The following is a 27,608-nucleotide window of genomic DNA, read 5'->3' on the forward strand; positions in this document are numbered from 1 at the left end:
TAGGAAGACAAAAAATGCAATTCAAAAGAGGTAAGTGAATGACTGAGACATTAAATACTTCAGTTGTGTTGAGTTAGGTCTGACAAATCATTTTGGAATATCCTTATAATTATAATTTCTGGAAATCAACTGTACACAAGGTAAAACATTGTATTAACAATAAAATAACATTAAAACTAGTTGAATAAAGATGAAAATAACCATTAAACCAGCTGATCGTATCTTTGGCTTGTATTTTTGTTCATCCGAAGTATGAACATCCTTTCCAACCAATTGAGCTAGAAATCTGTTTCTATATATCCCCATTACAACTATTTTTCTTTAAAATATAAATGGAATAATATGGATTCGTGAAGTCCTGAACTTAAAAGGATCGTTTGAACAAATATAAAATTGAGAAATCTACATAAAAAGTTTTCTTTACGTAGGTTATTTTCAAGATACTCGCTAAGGAACATACTACTTACCCCTATTTAATTTATTAGCGGATCATAATTGAAGAGGGTACTATAGAATGAAGATCGCAAAGCAAAATATACCAAAATCAAAGCACATCAAGCACACAAGTCAATAAATTTATATTTACAAATTTAGTTGGTTGAGTTTAAAAATAACATTTATGTTTTTAGTAACTTGTAAAGATATTTGAAAAAGTAATTAATTATAAAGAAAATAAAGTGTTGCTTACTTGGACTTTGCAGTCGTATTCTGACCAATGAGAAGTGTAAAATTAGCACTACAAAAGAAAGGCGGCTTGTGATTCGTCGAAAGTTGAACCAGGTGCTGCGTCAGTCCGAAAAATGAATGGTTGGGTCGTGAGATCAAGTTGTTTTTTGGAATCTAGTACTATGTATAAAGTTATAACTATCCTTATTTCTCCAATGTAAACCAATGGGGAAAGAAAGAAACAAATTAAAGACAAAATTAGTTTTAAGCTTATACCGGTACGATCTGTTGTTAAACCTAGAGAACGGTGCGTCATCACCATAACGTATAGTTTACGAAAGTGTGCTTTGTTGTCGGTTTTGAAGTGAACGTGTAATTTTGTTATAAATTCTAGTGTTAATATTCAAATTATTTAAATGTGTTTGAACGATGAGCTGTGCACAGAAGTTGAATTTTGACGCGTGCGACTCCGGCTATACGTGGAACCACACGGATCTGTCGACGGAGAGTTCAGGTTATGGCATGTCAGATTACCTCAACAGTTCCAACGACTGTTTGAGTCCTGTCAAGGGACCTCCGCTGCCGAGGAAACTTGACTTTTCTCAAGATGACGACAGTGATACTCCCCCGAATGCGAAAAACTCGAATTTAAGCCCTCCATACAAGAGAGTCAGAGCACTGAGGTAAATGCCGTGTATTTTTGTTGACATGCATTAAAATGTACATTTAACCGTATATCAAACAAGTACAAACATGAATTTCACCATAAAATTATATTATATCGCGTATTTTATGTAATGTTTGTGCTAAAAAAGTTGACCTGATTTTTTTAAAAAACTTAATGCACAGTAAAACAGGGCTACTTGAACTTTGATGTGTTACTTGAACCCAGTACCAAAAAAAACTGTATTTGGTCTACAATAATGGACGTATCGACATGATTCATTGTTTCCCTGACAGGTGACACATATTGTCACTATACTTCGATCGATACCACGATCTAAATGTTTTTTTTGTACTGGGCTCAAGTAACACATCAAAGTTCAAGTAGCCCCGTTCTACGGTACTTGCTTCCTTCAGAGAATCCACCAGGTTGTTTTTTTAGATTATAATTTACGATGACATTAAATTTGGCATTAAATTAAATTTGTCCTGGTTCCAACTCTAATGTATGGAAGTGAAACATGGAGTTGCCAAAAGGAGGATGAAAGTAGACTGAATGCAGTCGAAATGCGATCTCTCAGAAGAATGTGTAACAAAACGATGTATGATAGATGTGCGAATAGTGAAATAAGGAAGGAATGCAAAGCTGAGATAAGCATTATCGATAAAATTAAGAAAGGTGTGTTGAGATGGTTTGGACATGTAGAACGAATGAGTGAGGAAAGAACGGTAAAACAAATTTATGAGGCGAATGTTAGCGGGAAAAGAAGCAGAGGAAGACCGAGAAAAACATGGCACGATCAGGTATGCCAAATACTTGAAAGTGGTCAGGTTAGGAGTCGTAACAATCGGCGGGTATGTATGAGGAGATGCATGAACGTGGAAGAGGCGAAGAATGTTTGCAAGGACAGAGTGGTGTGGCGCTCTATTCTCTCTGCCTACCCCTGCGGGGAAGCGGCGTGATGGTTAGTTAGTTAGTTTACATTAAATTTAAAATAAATAAAGGATGTAGTGACAACTAGCCTGTATCTTACTCACAACATTTTGAGTGTGTCCAAATACTTGTTCACAAATCTAGATTATCCCCAATACCCGGAATTCCGTGTAATTTTACCGTCCGGCACGTCAGTTAGCGTTTTAAAACGACGATTGGCTTGGATTGGCTTGTGCTTTAGTTCATCTTTCTTGGTATCATGCTCTTGATCGGTGCGTAAACACGTTAAGCGTAAATACGATCACGCTAAACTGTCGTAGTCGTTTTCATTTTTCAAAACCGGACTGCCGGACGGTGAAATCCAGTGTAGTAGACAAACGCCCTTATTTTTAAAATATGAAAAATTGACCCAACAGTTTGAAGATTTTTTGGCTAAATTTTAGTTCGTTATAGCCGAGAAATAGCTATGTATAAATAGAAATAGTCATCGATGGGGCCCGGGGTACAATTTGGGTTCACCAGGCCTTCTCTACAGTATAATCTTTTCCCTTAAACAGTAGTCACAAAATGCCAAACAATTTTTTCAAATGCGACATTCATTTGCATGAACAGTCAATCAATATTTTTTTATATTCTCAATATTATTAATATTTAAAGCATTTACTTTGTGGTTAGTCATTTTTACTTATTTATTTTTTTACAAAAATGGTAATAAAATTAGTATATAACCACTCACCGAGATTTTTGCGTCTATCGGTTTCGAGACTTACCCGTCTCTTTGTCAGGACAATCACTACCACAGCATGCAAACAATACCACCCTTCACTACCATAGCACCATTTACACACTCAAAACTACACAAAACGTCTAAAATCGCATGTGTTAGACATTTTGTGTAGTTTAAAGTGTGTAAATGGTGCTATGGTGGTGAAGGGTAGTATTTATGTATTAATTTTAAATCAAACAGATTTTCTGAGTCTACTAAGTTGTATTTTATTAACAAAAACACATAAAAAACTATATTGTGACAATTGTTTCGCCTTGTTAGGGCATTATCAAACGAATGTGAAGATTAAATGGACTAAGGTCCTTATGTAGCTTAATATTTGATTTAATACGTCATACAATGATTTTCCACACATTTGTCTGAGGGAGCGCATTTCAACGGCGTTCACTCTGCTTTCATCCTTCCTTAGCCAGTTCCATGTTTCGCTTCCATACATTAGTGTCGGTACTAGCACGCCGTTGTGAACCGCTAGCTTAGTCACGTTCTATAAATTGGCAAAATACACTAAGTAGTTTGAAATGTCACATTTATGTGATTTTAAAAGTAAATTCAATTTTAAGTTTAATAGCGGGTATTTTATTCAGGCTAAGAGCTTTAAATAACAGGGATTATTCAAACAGGGATTTTAGAGATAACGTTTATTGCCAGTATACCCACGAAATAGTTTTTACTTTATAATTTATATTTGAAGCACTAACTTTGTGATTTTCCATTTTATAATTAAAATGAAACTTTGTTTTAAAATCACTATAATATACTAAAACGCTATCTACTTTACAAAATTCAATGACAGTAACTGCCAATCAACACAAAAAAATAAAGCCACTTGAGGTCTACCCAAGCTCCTTTGCCTAGCCGTCAAAATATTTAGAATTTTGTTAAGTAGATAGTGTTTTAGTATTAATCAGTCTTGATAAAGAAGCGGTTAGTTTCGAAACCGGTAGACATTGTAATTAAGTTATAATATAATATTTTTAGTGATTTTAAAACAAAGTTACATTTTAACCATAGTTTAATTCAGGGGTTCCCAATCTTTTTCAGCCCGCAGCGCACTTACAAGCTTAGTATTTTGTCACGGCGCCTTACTTTAGTAAGCTATTTGGAATAGATATAGTGACTATATATATAAAAGGTCTTTCAATAAAGACTTTCAACCTTTCACAGTTAATAGCGGCCATATTGTTGATGATGCATCTCTGACGCACACTTTGTTTTATTAAAATTTAAAGATATATAAAAATTGAAAGACCATGTTTATATTAACCTTTTAACTGCGTCAACTTTGTTCCTGAGAGACGCCCGTACGCGGCGGTATTTAGCCGTTTTTAAAATGATTACTTTTATCATGTATTTAGTTAAGAAACGATTTATTTTCCTAAACAAAAACGTTCAATGGGATTCATTGTGCCTTTTTGGTACTCTATAATACACTTGTGTCACATTATTCTTGAAATATATCGTAATATAAACAAATAAGATCGTAACATAAATAAATCAAAGCACGCATCGTGTGTCACTCTTACCCACTGGCGATGCGTAGCGTCGAGAGTGAGACAGATATGGGGCATGATTATGGCGCGGACTAATTACTGACCGCAAGAAAAATCAGGGATCTGTTATTTTATTTATCCTTGCGATGTTACAAATTATTAGTCAGATATTTCAACAGATGTCATAAGGCCAAGGATTGACGTATTATTTTATCCAAAGTTCCACACCATGAAAAAATCCCTCCAAGTTGAACTGAGGTTCGAAACTTGGACCTAAGTGAAAACACAAACGGTTATGTCAGCCGCGTGTGGGGAATGTTTTGTAAAAACACAAACGGTTATGCGAGCCGCGTGGATAGAGTTAAAGACGAAAGAAATAGGTACCTACAATAATAGTAGTTGGGTAGATAGGCACAAAAATAAAAACATCCACATTATGAAATTGAGTTTTATTATACAATACTTATAAGAAAAGTTCGCCTCCGTAGTGTAATGGTCAGCACGCTCGGCTACCGTTCTGGAGGTCCCGGGTTCGATTCCCAGGGGGGGTAAAATAAATATAAGTGATTTTTTTCACTACTATTTATTCGATATTACCCTAGACTGGTACCTGAAGCGGAGGGCTGATCACCTTTCCTTCATGGTTAACGATCAAGATAACACTGCGTTTGTATTACGCAGTGCCCTATGCACCATTGGGGTGCGGATAAGGGTTTAAAAAAGAAATAAATAAGAATTCAGAATTGAAAAAGAGTACAACAAAAAGGAAAATATTTGTGGTTTCGGATAATGATAGAGGATCGACTCACGGCGCCCCTCTTTACTTTCTACGGCGCACCAGAGCGCCGCGGCGCACACTTTGGGAACTCCTGGTTTAATTTTTCATTAAAAATCGAGTATAGAATAGCAATGAAATCTGGCTCATTTATTTCACTACTAAGAAATTTCTTTGACGATTGCAGATTATTCGACACGCCCGCCACCCCGAAGACCATCCTGCAGAAATCCTGCTCGACGCCCACGCAGCAGCCGCGGATGGTGTCCCGGACGCAGGCGGCGCGCGGGGCCATCCCGTCGCCTCCGCGGGCGCCGCATCACCTGCACCGCCCGCCGCACTCGGGCATACTGCAGCCGCCCGTAATGGTAATTGCGGTCATCACATTCCCACCCAAACCATTTTACTTGCTATTTTTAATTTAACTAGCAGAAAACAAATGTGATGCGGCTTCGCGACGTTCGCGACTGGACTGGAATGAGAGGAGTGGAAGAGTTGTTCCGGACGGCGCAGGAACGCAAAGCCTTTGCCTTACCTAACCTAACCTAACACACTGCACACAAAAAAGATTTTTAATCAAAGTTTTACTTGAGATATCAATAAAATAAGTAGAGAAAAACCAAAAAAAAACTTTATTTTTATCTATATATATATATATATATATATATATATATATATATATATATATATATATATATATATATATATATATATATATATATATATATATATATATATATATATATATATATATATATATATATATATATATGTATAAATATAATTAATGTCACGTACACGTGAGTTTACGGGAGTCATGTATGGTTACAATTTCATCCTTTTTTTACAGTTCAGATTGGACGCACCGCCACCGTGCGGTGACAGGATGAGGAGGTTGCTAGACAGAGAGAAGGAAACTGAAGCTTCTACGGAGGAAAGTGCAGTCAACACCAGTCTGCGCCTTTGCCAGGAAGCGAACATCAATCCCTTCACTCCGGACGGTAACTAATAAGAATAATTTTGGACAATTTGTATAGCGCCATTTTTGTAGAATACTACCTCAAGAGCGCGTCACTTTGATATCGTATGGTCTATCTTTATTCGTTGGACAAAAAAATAGTAAGATTCGCAACATTTTCTTCTTCTTCTAACCCTTATCCACACCCAATGGTGCATAGAGCACTGAATCATATTGACTTGAAATGAGGGTTTGAAATAAAAATGGTTTTAACAGGTTTTATTTTTTAACACAACTATCTACTTTATTAGAGAGGTAGAAACGTTATATTTGAAATGTATTGTATATTTAACGACTATTTTGTATTATTTAAATATGTGTTATGTAAAAAAAATATATATATATATATATATATAAATAAATAAAAATACTTGAAAGTGGTCAGGTTAGGAGTCGTAACAATCGGCGGGTATGTATGAGGAGATGCATGAACGTTGAAGAGGCGAAGAATGTTTGCAAGGACAGAGTGGTGTGGCGCTCTATTCTCTCAAACTTAAACTCTCTGCCTACCCCTGCGGGGAAGCGGCGTGATGGTTAGTTAGCTAGTTGGTTAATAAAAAAAATTGTATTTGAAAAAATGTAGTAACAAATATAGTTAAAACTATAGGATATTATTTAGAAATACAGAATTTTACCAACAAGCTTTGTTTCTGCTTATTTAAGGCTAAAGTTATTATAAAAATATATATATATTATTAAATAAACTAAAAAAAACTTATACATACATAAACTGGAAGTCGGTTGAAATGCGATTTTTCGTGCAGCATATCTCGGCTGTCCAAATTCAAAACACAATAAGGGACATTTTTTTTGTAGTATGTTTACTAAAAAATAAATTTCCCTTACTGTGTTTTAAGTTTGGACAGCCGATCTGACCCGCATTGTATGATAACCGACAGTATGCAAATAAACGCTTTTAAGCGTTTCCCGCAGATAATTTGTTAATAAGACTTCTCCTTTATGTATGAAATATCAAATTAAACACCGATTTTTTGAGTCTACAAAGCTGTATTTTATTGTTAAATTCGCATTAAAAAAAATGTGACCATTATTTTCCCTAGTTATGGTATTTTCAAACAAATGTAACATTTAACAATAAAAAATATAATAAAAACCCTTATCTGCACCCCAATGGTGCATAGGGCACTGCATCATACAACCGCAGTGTTATATTGATGGTTAACACATGAAGGAAAGGTGATCAGCCCTCCGCTTCAGGTACCAGTCCAGGGTAATATGGAATAAATATTAGAGTGAAAAAATCGCTTGTTTATTTAAGCCACCCTGGGAATCGAACCCGGGACCTCCAGAGCGGTAGCCGAGCGTGCTGAACATTACACTACGGAGGCGGACATAAATTAAAATGGCATTCTATAAATTAAACGCCAAATCTATAGATAAGACTTCTCATTTCAGGAATGCTTCTGAACAAGAAGAAGCGGACGCTATCCAAGACTTCTGTGACTTCCCCGAACCACTCCCTCAACATGTCGTCAGGGCTGGACATGTCAGCCGACTCCGACATCCTGGAGCAGCCCTGCAAGAAGCTGAGGGTATGTTGCTGCATCAGATCTACCTCTCGGTCACTAAAGCGGACTGGTTCTGTCAACAAACATCACCTTGATAAATTGTTGAAAAAAACCGAGTCGCAAAATTGTTTAATGTATAAGGGTTTGAAAATGTATGATGAGGTGCCTGAATGTATGGAGAATGACAAGAATCTGAAAGAATTTAAGAATAAATGTTTTGTTTACTGTAAGAAGATGTAATTAAATATATATATATATATATATATATATATATATATATATATATATATATATATATATATATATATATATATATATATATATATATATATATATATATATATATATATATATATATATATATATATATATATATATATATATATATATATATATATATATATATATATATATATATATATATATATATATATATATATATATATATATATATATATATATATATATATATATATATATATATATATATATATATATATATATATATATATATATATATATATATATATATATATATATATATATATATATATATATATATATATATATATATATATATATATATATATATATATATATATATATATATATATATATATATATATATATATATATATATATATATATATATATATATATATATATATATATATATATATATATATATATATATATATATATATATATATATATATATATATATATATATATATATATATATATATATATATATATATATATATATATATATATATATATATATATATATATATATATATATATATATATATATATATATATATATATATATATATATATATATATATATATATATATATATATATATATATATATATATATATATATATATAGATGATATAAATTAAGTGTAAATAATAGTTATCCGCCTCCGTAGTGTAATGGTCAGCACGCTCGGCTGCCGTTCTGGAGGTCCCGGGTTCGATTCCCAGAGGGGGTAAAATAAATATGAGTGATATTTCACTAAAATATTTATTCAATATTACCCTGGTCTGGTACCTGAAAACTAAAAACCGAGGAAAACTTGGTTATACGAGGAGAATGGTTATAGTAGGTATGTATGATCGGCTCTCCAAACTCAAAACACAGTAAGGGACATTTTTTTGCATTTTTGGACTAAGTAGATTCTATTTAGTCCAAAAATACAAAAAATGTCCCTTACTGTGTTTAAGTTTGGACAGCCGTGATGAGATGCATGAATATGGAAAGATGGACGCGAAGATTGTCTGCAAAGACCAATTGGTGTGGCATTCTATTCTCTCTGCCAACCTCTAAGAAGCGAGATGTTTGTTAGTAAGTTAGTTAATATGTTAAAAATGAATAGTCCTCCCTTCAGTTAGTAACCAATGAGTTTCTATTATTTGTTCCCTGTAATCGTTCTTCACATTTAGTGCCCTGTTCACCGGCAATATACTAATGTGTCTGTCAATCCGCCAGGAGTCCAACATATCCCGGTACCACGAGGAGTTCCTGGAGCAGTGCCTGCTGGGCCGCGGGCAGTTTGGGTCGGTGCACCGCTGCGTCAACAGGCTGGACGGGTGCGTGTACGCCGTCAAACGCTCCCTGCGCCCCGTGGCCGGCAGCGTGGGCGAGAAGACGGCGCTCAACGAAGTCTACGCGCACGCCGTGCTGGGCAAGCACCAGCACGTTGTGAGGTACCTACTTGTGCAGTAGTCTCCGTATTTATGTGGAAATCGTAGTACGCAGCTTGTAACTCGTCGCCGGCCGAGTCACAGATCCCATGTCCTTTTCAGTGTGCGACCAAGCGCCGACTAAGCGAGAGGTCGGAAATCGGATCAAAGGAAAACAGAGTAATCTAATTGTCTTGCTTTCTTCTTGTGGTAATACATCACTTATTCTTCTTCTAGCCCTTATCCACATCCCAATGGTGCATAGGGCACTGCATCATATTGTGCAGTGTTATCTTGATCATTAACACAGGAAGGAAAACTCTAATATTTATTCAATATTACTCTGGACTGGTACCTGAAGGGGAGGGCTGATCACCTTTCCTTCATGTGTTAACGATCAAGATAACACTGCTTTAAATAATGCAGTGTCCTATGTCCTATGCACCATTGGGGTGTGGATAAGGATTCGAAGAACTTACAATAACTATTTAACTAACTAATTAACTTACAGATACTATTCGAAACTAATCTTAACAATATAATACTGAAGTGGTAAAAAGTGTTAACCACTACACTATGGAGTTTGTAATACCTGGTGGTATATCTGTATTCCATCTTCATGATTCTTCTTCCTCTTCTGTTCTGTTTCCCAATGTCCAACTTGTGTTTGGTCTTGCAGATACTACTCTGCGTGGGCGGAGGACAACCACATGATCATCCAGAACGAGTACTGCGACGGGGGCTCCCTGCAGGACGTGCTGGAGGCCCGGGGGGCCCTGGGGGAGGCCCAGCTGCTGGTGCTGCTGGCGCACGTCGCCGACGGGCTCAAGTGAGTCCTTGGATTGTAGAGGAGGTTACGGCGGTATACGCAGCATGATTGTCCTGTCCAGGGCCATGTCGTGTGGAAAAAAAATCCTAATGAAATAAAAAAAAAAATTACATACATACATATAAAAAAAAGGAAAAAGAAAAAATTCCGCAGATACAGCTTCGTCCGCAGAAACTCAACTCAGGACAGAAGCGATGATATTTGGCATTTATTTATTTATCATTGTAATAATTATGTATTTTGTATTTATTATTTATGTATTTTGTCCGCCTCCGTAGTGTAATGGTCAGCACGCTCGGCTACCGTTCTGGAGGTCCCGGGTTCGATTCCCAAGGGGGGTAAAATAAATATAAGTGATTTTTTCACTGTAATGTTTATTCAATATTACCATGGACTGGTACCTGAAGCGGAAGGCTGATCACCCTTCCTTCATGTGTACACGATCAAGATAACTCTGCGTTTATATGACACAGTGCCCTATGCACCATTGGGGTGCGGATAAGGGTTTTATTATTATTATTAATAATTATGTATGGTCATATATTATCTTATGAAAAAAATATAAAAAAATAAAAACAAATAAAAAAAACATCACATCAACATTCTCAGTACAAATTCTAATAATAGTGTGAAATATTTGATAGTCAAAATTTAACTTGTTATTTTTTTAAGTATTCATGCGGTGATTTGATCAAGATCCTGCGAGTTCCCTCTATATATGTTATAAGACTGCATTCTGACATGACATGGCTCATGGGAAATGGATATACTCATTCTTCCCCGATATTAGAGTCAGATTGAAGCTAGCCCTTCCCTTACGGAGCTAAAAAATTCTGCATGCACCGGTGATATGTATTTTGCACACCATATGAAAATGTGGTTTAAAAACGTGAAAATGTGAATATCCCTCATGTTGCCTTTATTGACCATACTTGAACTTGAAATCTAACAATTTTTAATGTTAGCTCTGGTATTATCGGAAAACGAGAAAAAATATACATTACAAATAACCGCAACCATTGGCACAGCTACACGACCGTCGCACAAGACGATCTACGTGCTTATTCTTCAGGCTACTGCTTGCTACTGGCGTGGTAAACACTTTACGATATGCGTGTAATTTTGTTGATTTCGTTTCTTATATTATTAATAATTGGCTCCATATTGGGGCACGAAATTCGCTTCGCCCGTCCGGGCGTGCGCGGGTTATTATGTAGACGGTAGTTAATACAGCAATAAACTATCACTATCTGTAACTATCACTATACTACAACATTTTGAGTGTGTCCAAATACTTGTTCACAAAATCTGGATTATCTCCAATTACAGGAGTTATTTTCATATTATAATGTCAAAAAATAATATGAAAATAACTCCTGTAATTGGAGATAATCCAGATTTTGTGAACATGTAAATAAATTATCTGGTCAAATTATAAGCTTAATAATAAAAATGAAAATGGTATTTTCTGGCGTTTCTCATGTGTGTGATTATAATCCAGGATTTGGGTCTCACATACTAATATAAGAGTTTCTGCTTAATAAAAAATCTTCTTTACATCTCACCAATAGATGTCTCTAGTGAAGTTCTAGTGATTCAAGAACAAGGTTTCTAAATTGGTTCATATATATATAGAACTTCCAAGAATTTGAGTAGTGTGGTTGTCAATAATGGGTAGAATTGGTGAATTTTACACGTGTGTAAAGTGATCACTTAAACCAGCCTATGACGGTCGTCAGCCCCGTAAATGCCCAGACTTCCATATTCTTCTTCATCATTGATGAGATGTCAAAAAATAATATCACTATACTATACGTCCGCTCACTACTGCTGACAGAAGCGAAGTCACAAGTGAAGTGTATACTTACAAAGCACGCCACACGCGCACGCTCAGAAACGTTTGTATAGTGGGGATTTTATTACCGATTTTATTCACAAATCATTTATTTCCATCGCTGAAAATTAATAATTTTATTATAAAACTTTTTTTTATTTTTTTATTTTTTATTTTATTTTATTGGAAGGAAGAACAACAGTTACAATATATGATACATACAGAATACAAAAAATAAAATCATGAGTACCAATTATAGTTCTTCACAACTATACATAAGAGAGGTCTATATAAAGGAAGAGACATGAGACAAGGATGGGATAAAGAGAAAAGGAGATGGCAGTGATAGGAAAGAAAGAAAAGGAAAGGACAGGGAATAGAATTACTTTTTTAGGTTTATAAGATTTCGAACAATTTAGCTTTAAATTTTGAAAGATTGGAGTAGAACATATCAAGGTCGGTACAACATTCATTAAATTTCCCACAACTTCGATAAATAAAGGAATTTTTCGAATAGTTCTTTGTTGGTGCTGGATTATAAAAGGTATGACTATGCCTATTGATTCTAATTGGACAGTGAAAAGGTAACTTCCATGTAATATATAATTATACTGACCATAGTTGAAGTAGGAATGGAACAATATACATATATATTTTTTTAAATTAAAAGTAGTATTTGTGATATTATCATTTACTAAAATACTTCAATTTCATACTATTTCTGTATACAATTTGATACCTATTTTCAATGAGCCACTTTGGCACATTATTGAAAATATAATAATATAATAATAAAACCCTTATCCGCACCCCAATGGTGCATAGGGCACTGCGTCATATAAACGCAGTGTTATCTTGATCGTTTACACATGAAGGAAAGGTGATCAGCCCTCCGCTTCAGGTACCAGTCCAGGGTAATATTGAATAAATATGACGGTGAAAAAATCACTTATATATATTTTACCCCCCTTGGGAATCGAACCCGGGACCTCCAGAACGGTAGCCGAGCGTGCTGACCATTACACTACGGAGGCGGACAAAAAAATAGGTATCAAATTGTGGTCGAGTGGGTTCAAACCGAGAATCTCTGACTTAAGAGTCCGCGGCACTAACCACGGGACCACAATCCGACACAAAGTTTTTATTATTTTAATTTTTAATTTTAAGCATAGTTTTTATTATTTTTTTTGTCAATTTTCGAGAGTGGGGTGGTTAATAGAATAATTTAATAATTCAAAAAACGCTTGTCTTTTTTCATATTACATTGCAAATGTCCGTCCTATGACCAGATACATCCACTCCAAGTCCCTGGTGCACATGGACATCAAGCCAGGCAACATCTTCCTGTCGCACGAGCCCGGGGGGGCCCCCGACGACCTGTACGGGGGCTCCCCCGGCCAGGGGCCCGGCGGCCTGAACAAGACGAGGCGCGGAGATGGCAGCGACTACGATTCCATAGATGACGGATTTGATGATGATGAAACGCCCCCCAGTCCTGGTATCGTCTACAAAATTGGTATGTTCAATGTGGCATTTCTTTTTCTTCTAACTGTTATGTGCAGTCATCCGAAGTCACATCCTTGGAAGGCTCCGGGACTCCGAAAGGTGAAGCTCCTACCACCAAGACAGGTCGTGAGCTATATCGCTCACTCCTTTAATGAACGTCATAAATCAAAAAACTTGATTTTAAAGGAGATCGTTTTTAAAGTTTAAAAATATAACACAATGTATTAAAAATAAATATCAAGCCACTTACTGAACTTTTTACTGTGCAACAGATCTTTTTAGGTAAAACCTTAAGGTTTTTTTCTCCATTTGAAACATATTTAGTATATTTAAAAAAAATAATCAAACAATACATTTTCTTCAAAATGCAAAAACATTTTCTGCCCTGTAGCGGGTAAATATTAAGTCGCTTTTTCTGGGATATAGTACATTTTCTGGGCATTTTGAAAACATGCACAACTGAAAATTGACGATTTTAGAAATATGACGTAGTTGAAAGGAGTGAGCGATATAGGTCTTGAGAGTGAGCTATGACACTGAGCAAGTTCACAATATACCTAATTTGGTCGCAGTAACATAAGGGATCCAAGATTGCTTGACCTCATAATTAAAAAAAAAAGCCCTTATCCGCACCCAATGATGCATAGGGCACTGCATCGTAGCGACACAGTGTCATCTTGATCGTTATTTGTATGAAGGCAAGGTGATCTACGTTTCAGGGACCAGTCCAGGGTAATATTAAATAAATTTCACACTTTAAAATTACTAATATTTATTTTCACCCCCAATGGGAATCAATTTCATTTATTCAGTAAAAATTAATATATACTAGATTTGTATTGTTGTGCGGATCGTAACAAGTGTGTAATTCCAGGCGACCTGGGCCATGTTACGTGCATGCTGTCGCCGCAGCACGAAGAAGGCGACTGCCGGTATCTGTCCAACGAAGTGCTGCAGGAGGACCTGAGCAATCTCAGCAAAGCGGACGTCTTCGCTCTCGGTAAGTCATCTCGATCCGCTCCAACTTTAGCGACCCTAACCGTCCATCTTAGAGTCTGCTCCGAATTCCATGTATGTGTCAGTCTCGAAGTAATATTATATATTTGAGATTCAGAGGACAAAATTTTATAAAAAAAAAAAAACTACTACTGCTACTAGTGACTCTTATCTGCACACAATGGCACTAGGTAAAGATAGTTAACCTTTTAACCGCGTTAACTTTGTTCCTAAGAGACGCCCGTGCGCGGCAGTATTTTGCCGTTTTTTAAATGATTACTTTTATCATGTATTTAGTTAAGAAACGATTTATTTTCCTAAGCAAAAACGTTCAATGGGATTCATTGTGCCTTTTTGGTACTTTATAATACACGTGTGTCACATTATTCTTGAAATATATCGTAATATAAACAAAAAGATCGTAACATAAATAAATCAAAGCACGCATCGTGTGTGACTCTTACCCACTGGCGATGCGTAGCGTCGAGAGTAAGACAGATATAGGGCATGATTATGGCGCGGACTAATTACCGACCTCAAGAAAAATCAGGGATCTGTTCTTTTATTTATCCTTGTTAAGTTACAAATTAATATATAAATTAAAATGGAGTTCTACAAATTAAACGCCAAATCTGTAAATGATCTATGCTGTATTTGGAAGAGAAGTTGCGAGCTTCGTACAAGTTCTCATCCCGCAATTGTTTCTTGTTTTCCAGGTCTGACCATATACGAAGCGGGGGGCGGTGGTCCTCTGCCCAAGAACGGGGAGGAGTGGCATCAGATCCGGGACGGGAACATCCGGGACCTTCCCAACATCAGCAGGGAACTCAATCAGCTCATAAAGGTAGGACCGGCATTCACGGGAGCCGTTATAGCTTATAGTCAGTATAGCCCCTTTAATTTAATTTAACCGCCTCATACTTGAAGGAGTCTCGCTCGCGCGCTAAATGCGTTTCAATTTCTGCTAGCCCGTATGAAGCTCCCCTGTTTCCACTTGCAGCATTCTATGTTTAGCTTATTGGAGTAACGTTCGGCAAGGTTAGTGATGTATTTTACACAGTTGGAATATACCTGCTGTTGAGATTGTGCGTATAAGCTGTCAGGTTAGGAGTCAAAACAATCGGCGGGTACGTATGAGGAGATGCATGAACCGAGAAGAGGCGAAGAATGTTTGCAAAAACAGAGTGGTGTGGCGTTCTATTCTCTCTGCCTACCCTTGCGGAGAAGCGGCGTCATGGTTAGTTAGTTAGTTAGAGATTGTGCGTATTTTTGAGCTGCTTAACCGGATCCACGCGGCTCGCATAACTGTATGTGTTTTTACGAAACATGCCCCATACGCGGCTGACATAAGCGTTTGTGTTTTTACATTGCTCCAAGTTTCGAACCTCAGTTCAACTTAGAGGGATTTTTTCATGGTGTGGAACTTTGGATAAAATAATACGTCAATCCTTGGCCTTATGACATCTGTTGAAATATCTGACTAATAATTTGTAACATCACAAGGATAAATAAAAGAACAGATCCCTGATTTTTCTTGGGTTTCTTTTTTAGAGTGTTTGTGTCGTTTATATTTTTATTTAATTTCTCAAACCACCATTGTGTGTTGTGTTTGCAGAGGATGATCGACCCCGTGCCGGCGAACCGACCGAGCGCCTCCCAGCTGCTGAGGAACCGGCTGCTGTGCCCCGAGGCCCAGAAGACCAACGCGCAGCTGCGCAGGGAGCTGGAGGCCGCCCGGTTCAAGAACGAGCTTCTGGAGACAAAACTGCAAGAAGCGTCCAGGTATACTGGCCCTATACCTTGTGCCCTCAGATTATGAATCTAACTAACCATAATTATTATTATTACCCAACTACCTTTAACCCATTAACCCTTCCCTTATGCACCGGTGATATGTATTTTGTACACCATATGAAAATGTGATCTAAAAACGGGAAAAATGTGAATATTCCCAAATGTTGCTTTTATTGACTATAGTTGATGTTGAAATGTATCAATTTTATTATTTTAGCTCTAGTAAGTACCTAAAAAATAGAAAAAAAATACATCGCAAGTAGCTGTCATAGCTCGGCTGTCCAAACTTAAAACACAGTAAGGGACATTTTTTTTGTAGTACGTTTTTTTTGCATTTTTCGACTAGGCAGAATCTACTTAGTCCAAAAATGCAAAAAAACATCCTACAAAAAAAATCTCCCTTACTGTGTTTGGACAGCCGAGCTACCGTATCGACATGACCACCTTGGGCGACGACTTGTGCGCACACTTTACAGTGTGTGCGTGCCGCACTTTACGTACATGCGCACGCAGCTTCATAATGTTTCCGACGATCCCATTTTAGCTGCGCAGCTAAAATAGGATCGTCAGAAACATTATGAAGCCGCGTGTATGTAAAGTGCGGCACGCACGCATACTCTGAGAAATGTTTGTGTATTGGTCATTCTATCCCTGATTTTTTTTACAATTGATTTATTTCTATCACTACAAATGAAAAACTTTATATTATAATACTTTTATGTAACTCGTAAAAGTATTACAGAGGCATACAAAAAATATTAGCCCGCATCTATTATATTTTATATTAATATTCTCATTTTTAAAGTCAAGTTGTAGTCTGCCGGGAGGGGAGGGTTCAGTACTTGACGGTCGAATCTTGGCGAGCAAATTGGTCGGTGCAGGAAATGATCACCAAACAACTGGAAACAGGACAACCCGTACACTGCTCGTGTTGGTCAATAAAAACAAATACATAAATATATTTGGGTCGGGCGAATCAATACGATGAAAGTAGACTGAATGCAGTTGAAATGCGATCTCTCAGAAGAATGTGTGATAAAACGATGTATGATAGATGTGCGAATAGTGAAATAAGGAAGGAATGCAAAGCTGAGATAAGCATTATCGATAAAATTAAGAAAGGTGTGTTAAGATGGTTTGGACATGTGGAACGAATGAGTGAGGAAAGAACGGTAAAACAAATTTATGAGGCGAATGTTAGCGGGAAAAGAAGCAGAGGAAGACCGAGAAAAACATGGCACGATCAGGTATGCCAAATACTTGAAAGTGGTCAGGTCAGGAGTCGTAACAATCGGCGGGTATGTATGAGGAGATGCATGAACGTGGATGAGGCGAAGAATGTTTGCAAGGGCAGAGTGGTGTGGCGCTCTATTCTCTCTGCCTACCCCTGCGGAGAAGCGGCGTGATGGTTAGTTAGTTAGTTTGGGTCGGGCGAAGCAATACCACCAAGTTGGAATATGGTTTACCTGTAAAAAAATGTAATGACATCGCTTGCTATAGTAGCAATTTGTGTTGTCTCGCAGGTGTCTCAAGTCGATAGCTCCCAACGTGGCCCTCGCGCTCGGGGCGACCAGCATCCCAGCCGGCCGCACCTTCAAGGTCAAGACTCGGCCGCAGAAGAGCCCCAAGGCCAAGGGCGCGGAGCCGCAGCCGACCAGGACCGCCTTCGCCTTCCAGCGCCAGACGCGCTCCTACAAGTTTGGCCGATCCACCAGCAACGTGCAGTTTTAGAAGAGGAAGAAGAGAAGCCGTCCAGTGGCCGTGTATAATGTCCTTATGGACCATGTTGACCACTTAATCCTGGAGTTTTTTCTACAAAAAATCCTTATTTTAATTAATAAATTCCAATTGTAATTTTGTATTTGAAGCACCAACTTTGTGATTTTCCATTTTATGATTAAAATGTAACTTTGTTTAAAATTCACTATAAATATTTTATTATTCACTATAATTATGTCCGCCTCCGTAGTGTAATGGTCAGCACGCTCGGCTACCGTTCTGGAGGCCCCGGGTTCGATTCCCAAGGGGGGTAAAATAAATATTAGTGATTTTTTCACTGTAATATTTATTCAAAATTACCATGGACTGGTACCTGAAGCGGAGGGCTGATCACCTTTCCTTCATGTGTAAACGATCAAGATAACACTGCGTTTATATGACACAGTGCCCTATGCACCATTTGGGTGCGGATAAGGGTTTTATATATATATATATATATATATATATATATATATATATATATATATATATATATATATATATATATATATATATATATATATATATATATATATATATATATATATATATATATATATATATATATATATATATATATATATATATATATATATATATATATATATATATATATATATAATTATTTACTTCATTTTAATGTCTAGCGGTTTCCAAGTTAACCGCTTCTTTATCAAGACTGATTAATACTAAAACACTATCTACTAAACAAGTTATTTAGTAGATAGTGCTTTAGTATTAATCAGTCTTGATAAAGAAGCGGTTAGCTTCGAAACCGGTAGACATTACAATTAAGTTATAATACAATATTTATAGTTACACATAAAATTTTATTTATAGTAAAACAAAGTTACATTTTAATTATAAAATTCCAATTGGTTGTGTAAAAGCTCATATTAATTCAAAATTTAGTATCGTCCCAGCTGGGAATCGAATGCCTATTTTTTTATATTCAAACCGCTTCACCAATCCACTAAACCACTGGACAGTGCTGACCCAGCGTAGTAAAAAAAATTATATGTGATATTTGTTAAATTTGTATTTTTTTCAAATGGGAGTGCATCTAAAATATGTTGTGTTGGTACATACACAAATGTAAATATTTTTTTCCTTTTTTTTCGTATTTGTGACAGCTGTTTCGCATGCAGTGGCGCCTGTCATTGATAGCATTTTGAAAATGCGTCTTACACGCGGAACAACTGGCTACGATAATAGACCCAGAATATATTTTTTAAATTGAGAATATATTTTTTATTGATTGATTCTGCAGTCATATTGTGGTAATATCCATTTTCAATTTAAATTTTGCTTGGTAAATATATACCACCATTCAAAAAGAAAGTAACATTAAAATTTTGAAAAGAAAATCTAACGGTAGGTTTTCTTTAATGCTTTACACCCTTTTTAAACATTTAAAAAATTCTAGCGGTATTACTATATTGCTCACTCCTTTCAAGGACGTCATAAATCAAAAAACTTGATTTTTCAGGAAAACGTTTTTAACCTTTTCATAGCCGCAAATAAATTACGCGGCAGTGCTCAACAGGCCAAGTATTTTTTTGAAAAAAAAAAGTTGTCTAAAGATTTTTTTTTGTTGTTGTTTTTATTGAATTATAATTTACTTACCAAATATCATGTCCCGCATCGATTGTTAGAGTTTTATTCTTGAAGTTAAACCAGTTTCAAATTTTCAGGGTTGTCACACTAAGTCGCACACGCAAGTTTTTATTAAATTTAATATTAACACACAACTATTATTTATCAATGGAATATTTTAAAATAATAAGAAAAACACAAAAAAATTGAGCAAAATAAAAACCCCTGGCGTTCAAAACAATCGATTAAAATAATCAATATTTCAAGTGGTTTGAGTGGTAGCCCTAATGACATCTGTCAACTGTCAGCTGAAAGTGATACCGATAAATCACTTAAAAGTATTTAAAAACTTTATAAAATATTTTGTGACAACTTCAACTGATGGCAATGTATGTTCCGTTTTTGACAGATTGTCAATATGAGTTAAAACTGCGGAGTAATACGTCATCAAAAGTACTGACGAGATATCTCGTCTCTGGCCATACGGGCACTCCGCCATTTGCCGAGATATCTCGTCTCTGGCAACCATCGGGTTAATGTTTAAAAATATAATACAATATATTAAAAATAAATATCAAGCCACTTATTGAACTTTCAACTGTGCAATATATCTTTTTAGGTAAAACCTGAAGGCTTTTTCTCCATTTGATAAATATTTAGTATATTTCAAAAAATAATTAAACAATACCTTTTCTTCAAAATGCAAAAACAACACTTTCTGCCCTGTAGCGGGTAAATATTAAGATAAAAATATGCCTCTTTTGCTGGGATATAGTACATTTTCTGGGCATTCCGAAAACATGCACGGCTGAAAATTGACGATTTTTGATTTATGACGTTCTTGAAAGGATTGAGCGATATAACACCTGTAGTTATCACCTATTACGCAGTCTTATGGTGGCTTGGTATTTCTTATGGTAGGTATAACCAGAGCCATTTTGTCATAACATAACATATTACAATGCGAGCATTCGTATAGTCAGTACAGCGAGCCGAGGGCTCTTTCCGTAGTTTTGTATGGTTGCTGATGCTTGCCGCTAGCGATGTTACGACACGCTCCGGTCAGTCCCCACATTAGGTGTTTGTTGACGGATAATGTCTAATGTTCCAATCAATACCGCATCAAATGTCACACCCATGTAATGTGATTACTTTAACCAGCCTATGTCAGGCGTGCGCCCTGTAAATATCCAGACCTCCATAGTTTTCTTTTTCTATGTTGATGTATAGATGAAAAATCTTGGTTTTAATATAAATGTATTAACTATTTTGATAGTGTTAATAATTGCTTTTTGTGGTATGCACTACATAATTTTCTAACAGAATTACTGAATAATTTTTATACCTAACGGATCTTTTTTTGGTGAATTTTTATATTTATATATATTTACATATTTTGGTACAGACTGGATTAAGTTTGAGACAGATACTGTTAATTGATGATGTTTTTTTAAACTTTTGTTTTTGTAAATAAATATTGATAAATTTATTTGTTCTTTTGAGATTTGATTCTTATGTAATGTATAAATAAAGCAGGATTGAAGTAAGTGTTGTATTTTTTTAAATGTATGTGTAAATTTTTTGTTAGGTATTACGTGGATCCATTTTTTTTTCTTAAACTCATAGATATATATTTTTTTCTATAAAGTTGTTTGTAATATGGGACGGTTTTTGATGCGAATTCAACTGTAATTGCAATAGCATTATTATTATAGTTATCCATTAATTAGAAAAAAAATTAAAACAAATCTTTGAAATCTAATTTTTTTTTTAATGTTGCAAGAATGACCTAATTGCTAGTCACAAAAAAGTGGTATGGCCAAATACAGTCCCTAATTGAAGTCAGTTAGATTTCGATCTAGTTGGCATTGGAATTTTCCTATAAAAATTTATGAATCTGAGTTTATAATGATATCGAATCTTTTAAGTTGTCATTGTCTTGAAATACTTTTGTAAGACAGTAATAATTGTAAACAATTTCTAATGCCCTATTTTCCTAAAAATAATAAACCGTTTTGTGGACAATACTAACACATCATTGTCCGGCGGATATTAGTGCCAGGAGCGGGTATAATTGTCTGATTATACAATATATTACACTAAGAATAAAAAAGTATGAAAAATAGCATTATAAAACATTAATACAACACGCTAGATGACCAACATCAGACTAAAATAACCCAGAAAGTAGTTTGGCTTCAAATGATGTGTTTCCATTGGAAGTTATAACTTTAATCATTAGTTTTGATGTGGTATTTTATGCCTACATTAAAACCCGCATATATACGTGTCCCGCAAAAATCAACAGGGCAATTCAGAAAAAAAACATTCATGTGTGTCCCGCTTCCTATGCATAATTAAGAATAAACTAAGGACAACAATGTGTTAATATAAATACACATATAGATATATATATATATATATATATATATATATATATATATATATATATATATATATATATATATATATATATATATATATAAATAATTTATATTTGAAGCACTAACTTTGTGATTTTCCATTTTATAATTAAAATGTAACTTTGCTATAAAATCACTATAAATATTTTATTATAACTTAATTATAATGTCTACTGGTTTCGAAACTAACCGCTTCTTTATCAAGACTGATCAGTCTTGATAAAGAAGCAGTTAGCTTGAAAACCGTTAGATATTATAATTATGTTATAATGAAATATTTATAGTAATTTTATTCAGTTGAGAGACTCATAGACTTGTATTCTCAATCACTGTCAACTGGATCAAATATTCAAAAATGATTTAGACAATTATTTTTGACAGCTTTCAAAACCATTTGCATATTTTTTTAAAATAATTTTCGACGCACGTTTAATATAATGTATAAATAAGTATTTTATTTAACTTTTAAAGCTTTTTTTACGCTAACATGTTATGTTGGCGCGGTGCAAAAAAAGCCGGTAATTCATTTCTTGCTTTATAGATGTCTAAAGGTGCTTTGCCTGCAAAACGACTATTTGTTCGCTGTGTTTTTGCGGATATTCGCATATGAAAAATAGTCGTTTTTACAGTGGAAACAGTGTGCATGCCAAAAAATGAGCATTTCTTTGAAAGAATTTAGTCAACAATACCAATGTTGATAGCGCGTAAAATGATTACTCGTAAGTTTTTCGTTTTTGTAAAATATTCTTACATCAGCTTGTATCAATATATTTTATTATGTTAGTTTTTAAATTTCGAAAAAAAAATATTTTTAAGGCGCTAGGGTATTTGAATGTCAATTCGTACAGTTAAAAAAAGAAAACATTTTTAGAACATATTCTTCTTCTTCTATTAACCCTTATCCCCACCCAATGATGCATAGGGCACTATATTGTATTGGTGCGATGTTGTCTTGACCATTATACAGAAAGGCAAGGTGGCAAGGCATCACTCCTGCGCTTCAGGGACCACTCCAGAGTGATATCAAATAAATATTTGAGTGTTAAATCAGTAATATTTATTTTCACTTGCCCCCCTGGGTATCGAACCCGGGACATCTAGCACGGTAGCTAAACACGCTAACTATTACACCTCGAAGGCGGACAACATTGTACATTGCAATATTTGTCCGCCTCCGTGGTGTAATGGTTAGTGTGTTTAGCTACCGTGCTGGAGGTCCCGGCTTCGATTCCCAATGGGGGGTGAAACTAAATATTTATTGTCTTTGGACACTCGTCATTGATGTTTGGTATTCACGCGCTTGCCTTCGGTAATCCTGCTTTGAAAAAGGGAACAAGTTTTGTTTGCACTTTTGAAGATTTGAAACATAATTTGCGACTATCATGGCTGCTGAAAATTGTTTACTTGTGGTAACACTTTAATCTTGTAGAATATTGACAAGACGTTTTATTTTTTTAAAAATATTTTCTGGATCTTTTTGCATTATATCCAAAGTCCGTTATATAGAGGTTTTACTATACTAACAATTTTTCTTTAAACTATGTTCTAATCATGTTTTTTTTTCTTAAAACTTAACCATTATAATGTTCCAATAACATATTTTTTTTTTAATTACCGTAGAACGGGGCTATATGAACTTTGATGTGATACTTGAGCCCAGTACAAGAGATTTAAATCTGTATTTGGTCTACAATAATGAACGTATGGTGACAATAAGTGTCACCTGTCAGGGAAACAATGAATCATGTCCATATGTTCATTATTGTACACCAAATACAGATCTAAATAAAAAAAAAATGTACTGGGCTCAAGTAACACATCAAAGTTCAAGTAGCCCCGTTCTACGGTACTGTAAATAATTCAATTTAGTCTTACGGTAAAATAGTTTTGTTGTATTTTTTACTAGGCTTAATCTCTGCATCATTCCACTGTATACTTTTCTTAGCTGTAAGTAGAATTTTATAAAATAATGCTGTGAAATTATGTATTTTTAAGTTTTTCCGAATGAGGAATTAAGTTCACCAATTGTCAAACTGTTAAGATGGTCAAACCCGGATATAAGAGATCGCGATAGACTCCATTTTTCTCATATAAATGGATCGCTATTATATCCGTGTTTTCTCTTACACAGATGTAAAATGGCAGTATTTACCTTTAGACCATGGGTGGCCAACATTTTCAGTAGCCGGGCCAGATTTTAGAAATGAGATTTCCTACCGGGCCGTAAAACAAAATAATTTATATATTTTTTCAAAATAGAAACAGAATCATTGCATATATATTGCGTTGGCTTTGTTTTAAATTCCACGAAAAAATATTTTATAGTCCATCTGTCTTAAAAACTTCTCAGTTCTTCTGTTACTCTACTTTTCTTTAGTCCAACGTCTTAACTACTTGAAGCCATAATAATAATAATAATAATAAAACCATTATCCGCACCCCAATGGTGCATAGGGCACTGCGTCATATAAACGCAGTGTTATCTTAATCGTTTACACATGAAGGAAAGGTGATCAGCCCTCCGCTTCAGGTACCAGTCATGGGTAATGTTGAATAAATATGACAGTAAAAAAATCACTTATATTTATTTTACCCCCCTTGGGAATCGTAGTAGCCGAGCGTGCTGACCATTACGCTACGGAGGCGGACATTTGACGCCATTATGGGTCTTGAAATTGTCAGGATAGTGAAATACTCCCATATATGGGATATGATACGGACTACGCACGATGGAATGTTCTTTTAGTGGTTTTGTGTACACTTAAGGAAAAAATGTGGGATTTTTTCCGCGAGACGCAAGTAAACACCCGAAGGGCCGTATGCGGGCTGCGGATTGGCCACCATTGCTTTAGACGATCATGCGCCGCGTGCAAAAAGGGTAGCTCCCTGCCCAAGCATTTTTGTGAAATATTCGCGTGTCTTCTACCTACGCGTAACTGTTATAAAAATTATTATATCTCTAAAATTAGTCATCTTATTTAGCTAAAATAAAAAGCATTATCAATTTTAAAAATTGTTTATAATTTGACCGTAATAAAGCAGCTTTGTTTTATTATGGTACGCCTAATAAAACACAACGCATCTCCTGAGAGTCAACCTTGTAATGCAGGTATAAACACTAATATTACGCATCATGACCAAAATATTTATCGGAACCAAAAATAGATTGATGGATTGGTATCTCAAAGACATTATTTCTTCTTGTTCTTCTTTTTCTAGATCCTAAGGATCTGTTTGTGCCTCCGCTTGTAGCTCTTGGGATGTTGACTCCCAGCTGTCTTTCCACCTTTTCGGAGGTCTGCCAGGGGGTCTGCGTCCTTCAGGGATTCCTTGAAGGGCAATACGTGGAAGTGTGTGATCTGACATTCTGTTTACATGATCATTCCAGTATCGCCTTCGTTGTCGTCTCCACCTCACAATATCCTCCGTCTTACACATGTTCAGGATGTCGGTATTTCTTACTCGGTCTCGCAATGTGTTTCCGGCTATGGATCGGAGAGTCTTCATCTCGGAAGTTCCAAGTCGAGATTATTTATGTAAGCTTATACTCATATTTTGAATACTATTGTCATAAATCAGCGTAATCCAATGGCGGAATGCGTCACAATCACCGCTCCTGTATGGGACTGGTGGACATTGAACGACGCAAATCCGCGCTTCCGTAAAAGACCACTGGGCGGCTGAAGGTTAAATAGGTTTCTCTTTTATCGTGGTTTGACTGTACTCAGCTTTATATCTATGTACGATTTCATTCTATAACACTTTGAACTGATGATGTGGCCGAGGCGTCATCATTTAGAATTTTTGAAATATGGGAATATTTTTTTTTTAAACTACATTTTATATTTAACCCTTTGCACTTTGATTTACTTTTACTTTTGTTGATTTGATATCTTTAACCCTTTCAGCACCTCTGAATGCCTTAATTATCATTTTTTTACTAGCACAATATATGAAAAAAGAGGTCTCACATATGTTTTGTATTTGAACATTGTAGAATGTGTATTGTTATTTTATATTCTTTTAGAAATTGTACCATATACAGTTGATCCTCTCATAAAGATTAATTCGCATAACGAACAAAAAAAATGTGAAAAGGTAAATGAGTGACATTTTGCATAAGTTTCAGAGAAAGGCCAAGTCCCTTTTTCACGACATTCACTTGTGAGCCGGTACTTCCGCGCCAATCAAATAAAAATAATTCGTTTTACAAGTAAGATTATGGAACAAATTATGCTGGTTATGAGAGATTCCACTGTAATGTTGAGCCAAACTCAACATAAGAGTGGCAAGGGTTAAACTTCTGTATGAAAATTGGTATTTCACAAAGTTATCAGTTTTAAACTCTGACTCGCACTGAAAATTAGTTGTTAAACTTAAGTGTTGTATTTCATATTGTTAATTTTTTTTAAATGTAAGTTTTAGCGTATTTCATTCTAGCTGAAATATGTATCTTTAAACTGTTTAAAAAATTGCCTATCGGAGTATTTAAAATACGTATTGTTGATATTGTGCACAATTATTGAAAACTTATTTCAAATACACTACAGACCTCACTTTGCGTCATAGATACGTTCCAAAATATCACGACGCAAATTGAAACAGCTCAAAGTGAATTGATTTTTTCCATTGGAAATCATATAAGCATCAAAGATAGATTACCATATTTGTCATTCAGGCCTTTAATGTAAAAATAAAAAAATTTACATAACTAACTAACCATCACGCCGCTTATCCGCAGGGGTAGGCAGAGAGAATAGAGCGCCACACCACTCTGTCCTTGCAAACGTTCTTCGCCTCCTCCACGTTCATGCATCTCCTCATACATACCCGCCGATTGTTACGACTCCTAACCTGACCACTTTCAAGTATTTGGCATACCTGATCGTGCCATGTTTTTCTCGGTCTTCCTCTGCTTCTTTTTTAAAATATTTACAAATTGAAATTTTTTTAAAGTGAAATGACGCAAAGCAAGGTCTGAGTATACTTTGAAATTCTGTAGTTTAAATTTTGCAATGTGAGATTTTTTTTACTTGTATAAAATATTACCTTCGACATTGTGCTTTCAGTTGAAGTTTCCCGGGAAAAACGATGAATTATTCTAAAAAATAATACATTCCTCGTTCTTCCCGAGAAGTCTTCAAATGTACTCTCATGTATCTCTTAATATCCCAAAGTAAAATTAAGATAATTTGAAAAATGCTTTTCTTACTTCCAAATAATTTTTTTTCAGATTCCTTTGCATTTTTTTAACAAACGACGTATTAATGGAATGTGTTGGAATTTTTCATGTTAGACTATTTATTAAATTTTCTTTTT

At 35.3% G+C, this 27,608-nt stretch overlaps 1 protein-coding gene across 2 annotated transcripts; it reads left to right on the forward strand.

Annotated features, from left to right (window-relative positions):
• Nucleotides 1-756: 756 nt before the first annotated feature.
• Nucleotides 757-27,608, forward strand: LOC148311493 (wee1-like protein kinase). 2 transcript variants are annotated; one of them, XR_015837244.1, is made up of 12 exons: nucleotides 757-1,349; nucleotides 5,503-5,683; nucleotides 6,166-6,316; nucleotides 7,750-7,886; nucleotides 9,360-9,577; nucleotides 10,233-10,382; nucleotides 13,506-13,732; nucleotides 14,597-14,722; nucleotides 15,435-15,562; nucleotides 16,334-16,500; nucleotides 18,036-18,297; nucleotides 24,909-27,608. XR_015837244.1 is itself a non-coding variant. In XM_088256559.1 (11 exons), exons 1-11 carry the CDS (start codon nucleotides 1,096-1,098, stop codon nucleotides 18,241-18,243), a joined length of 1,947 nt encoding a protein of 648 aa, XP_088112685.1. In that variant the 5' UTR covers nucleotides 757-1,095; the 3' UTR covers nucleotides 18,244-18,436. The 2 variants fall into 2 exon arrangements, 1 of the variants encoding a protein (XP_088112685.1); XM_088256559.1 differs by lacking the exon at nucleotides 24,909-27,608 and having other exon boundaries at nucleotides 18,036-18,436.

This window comes from Brachycentrus maculatus, unplaced genomic scaffold (genome assembly GCF_059751285.1).
Source record: "Brachycentrus maculatus isolate JH-2025_06_01 unplaced genomic scaffold, ASM5975128v1 h1tg000063l, whole genome shotgun sequence".
Taxonomy (NCBI): Eukaryota; Metazoa; Arthropoda; class Insecta; order Trichoptera; family Brachycentridae; genus Brachycentrus; species Brachycentrus maculatus.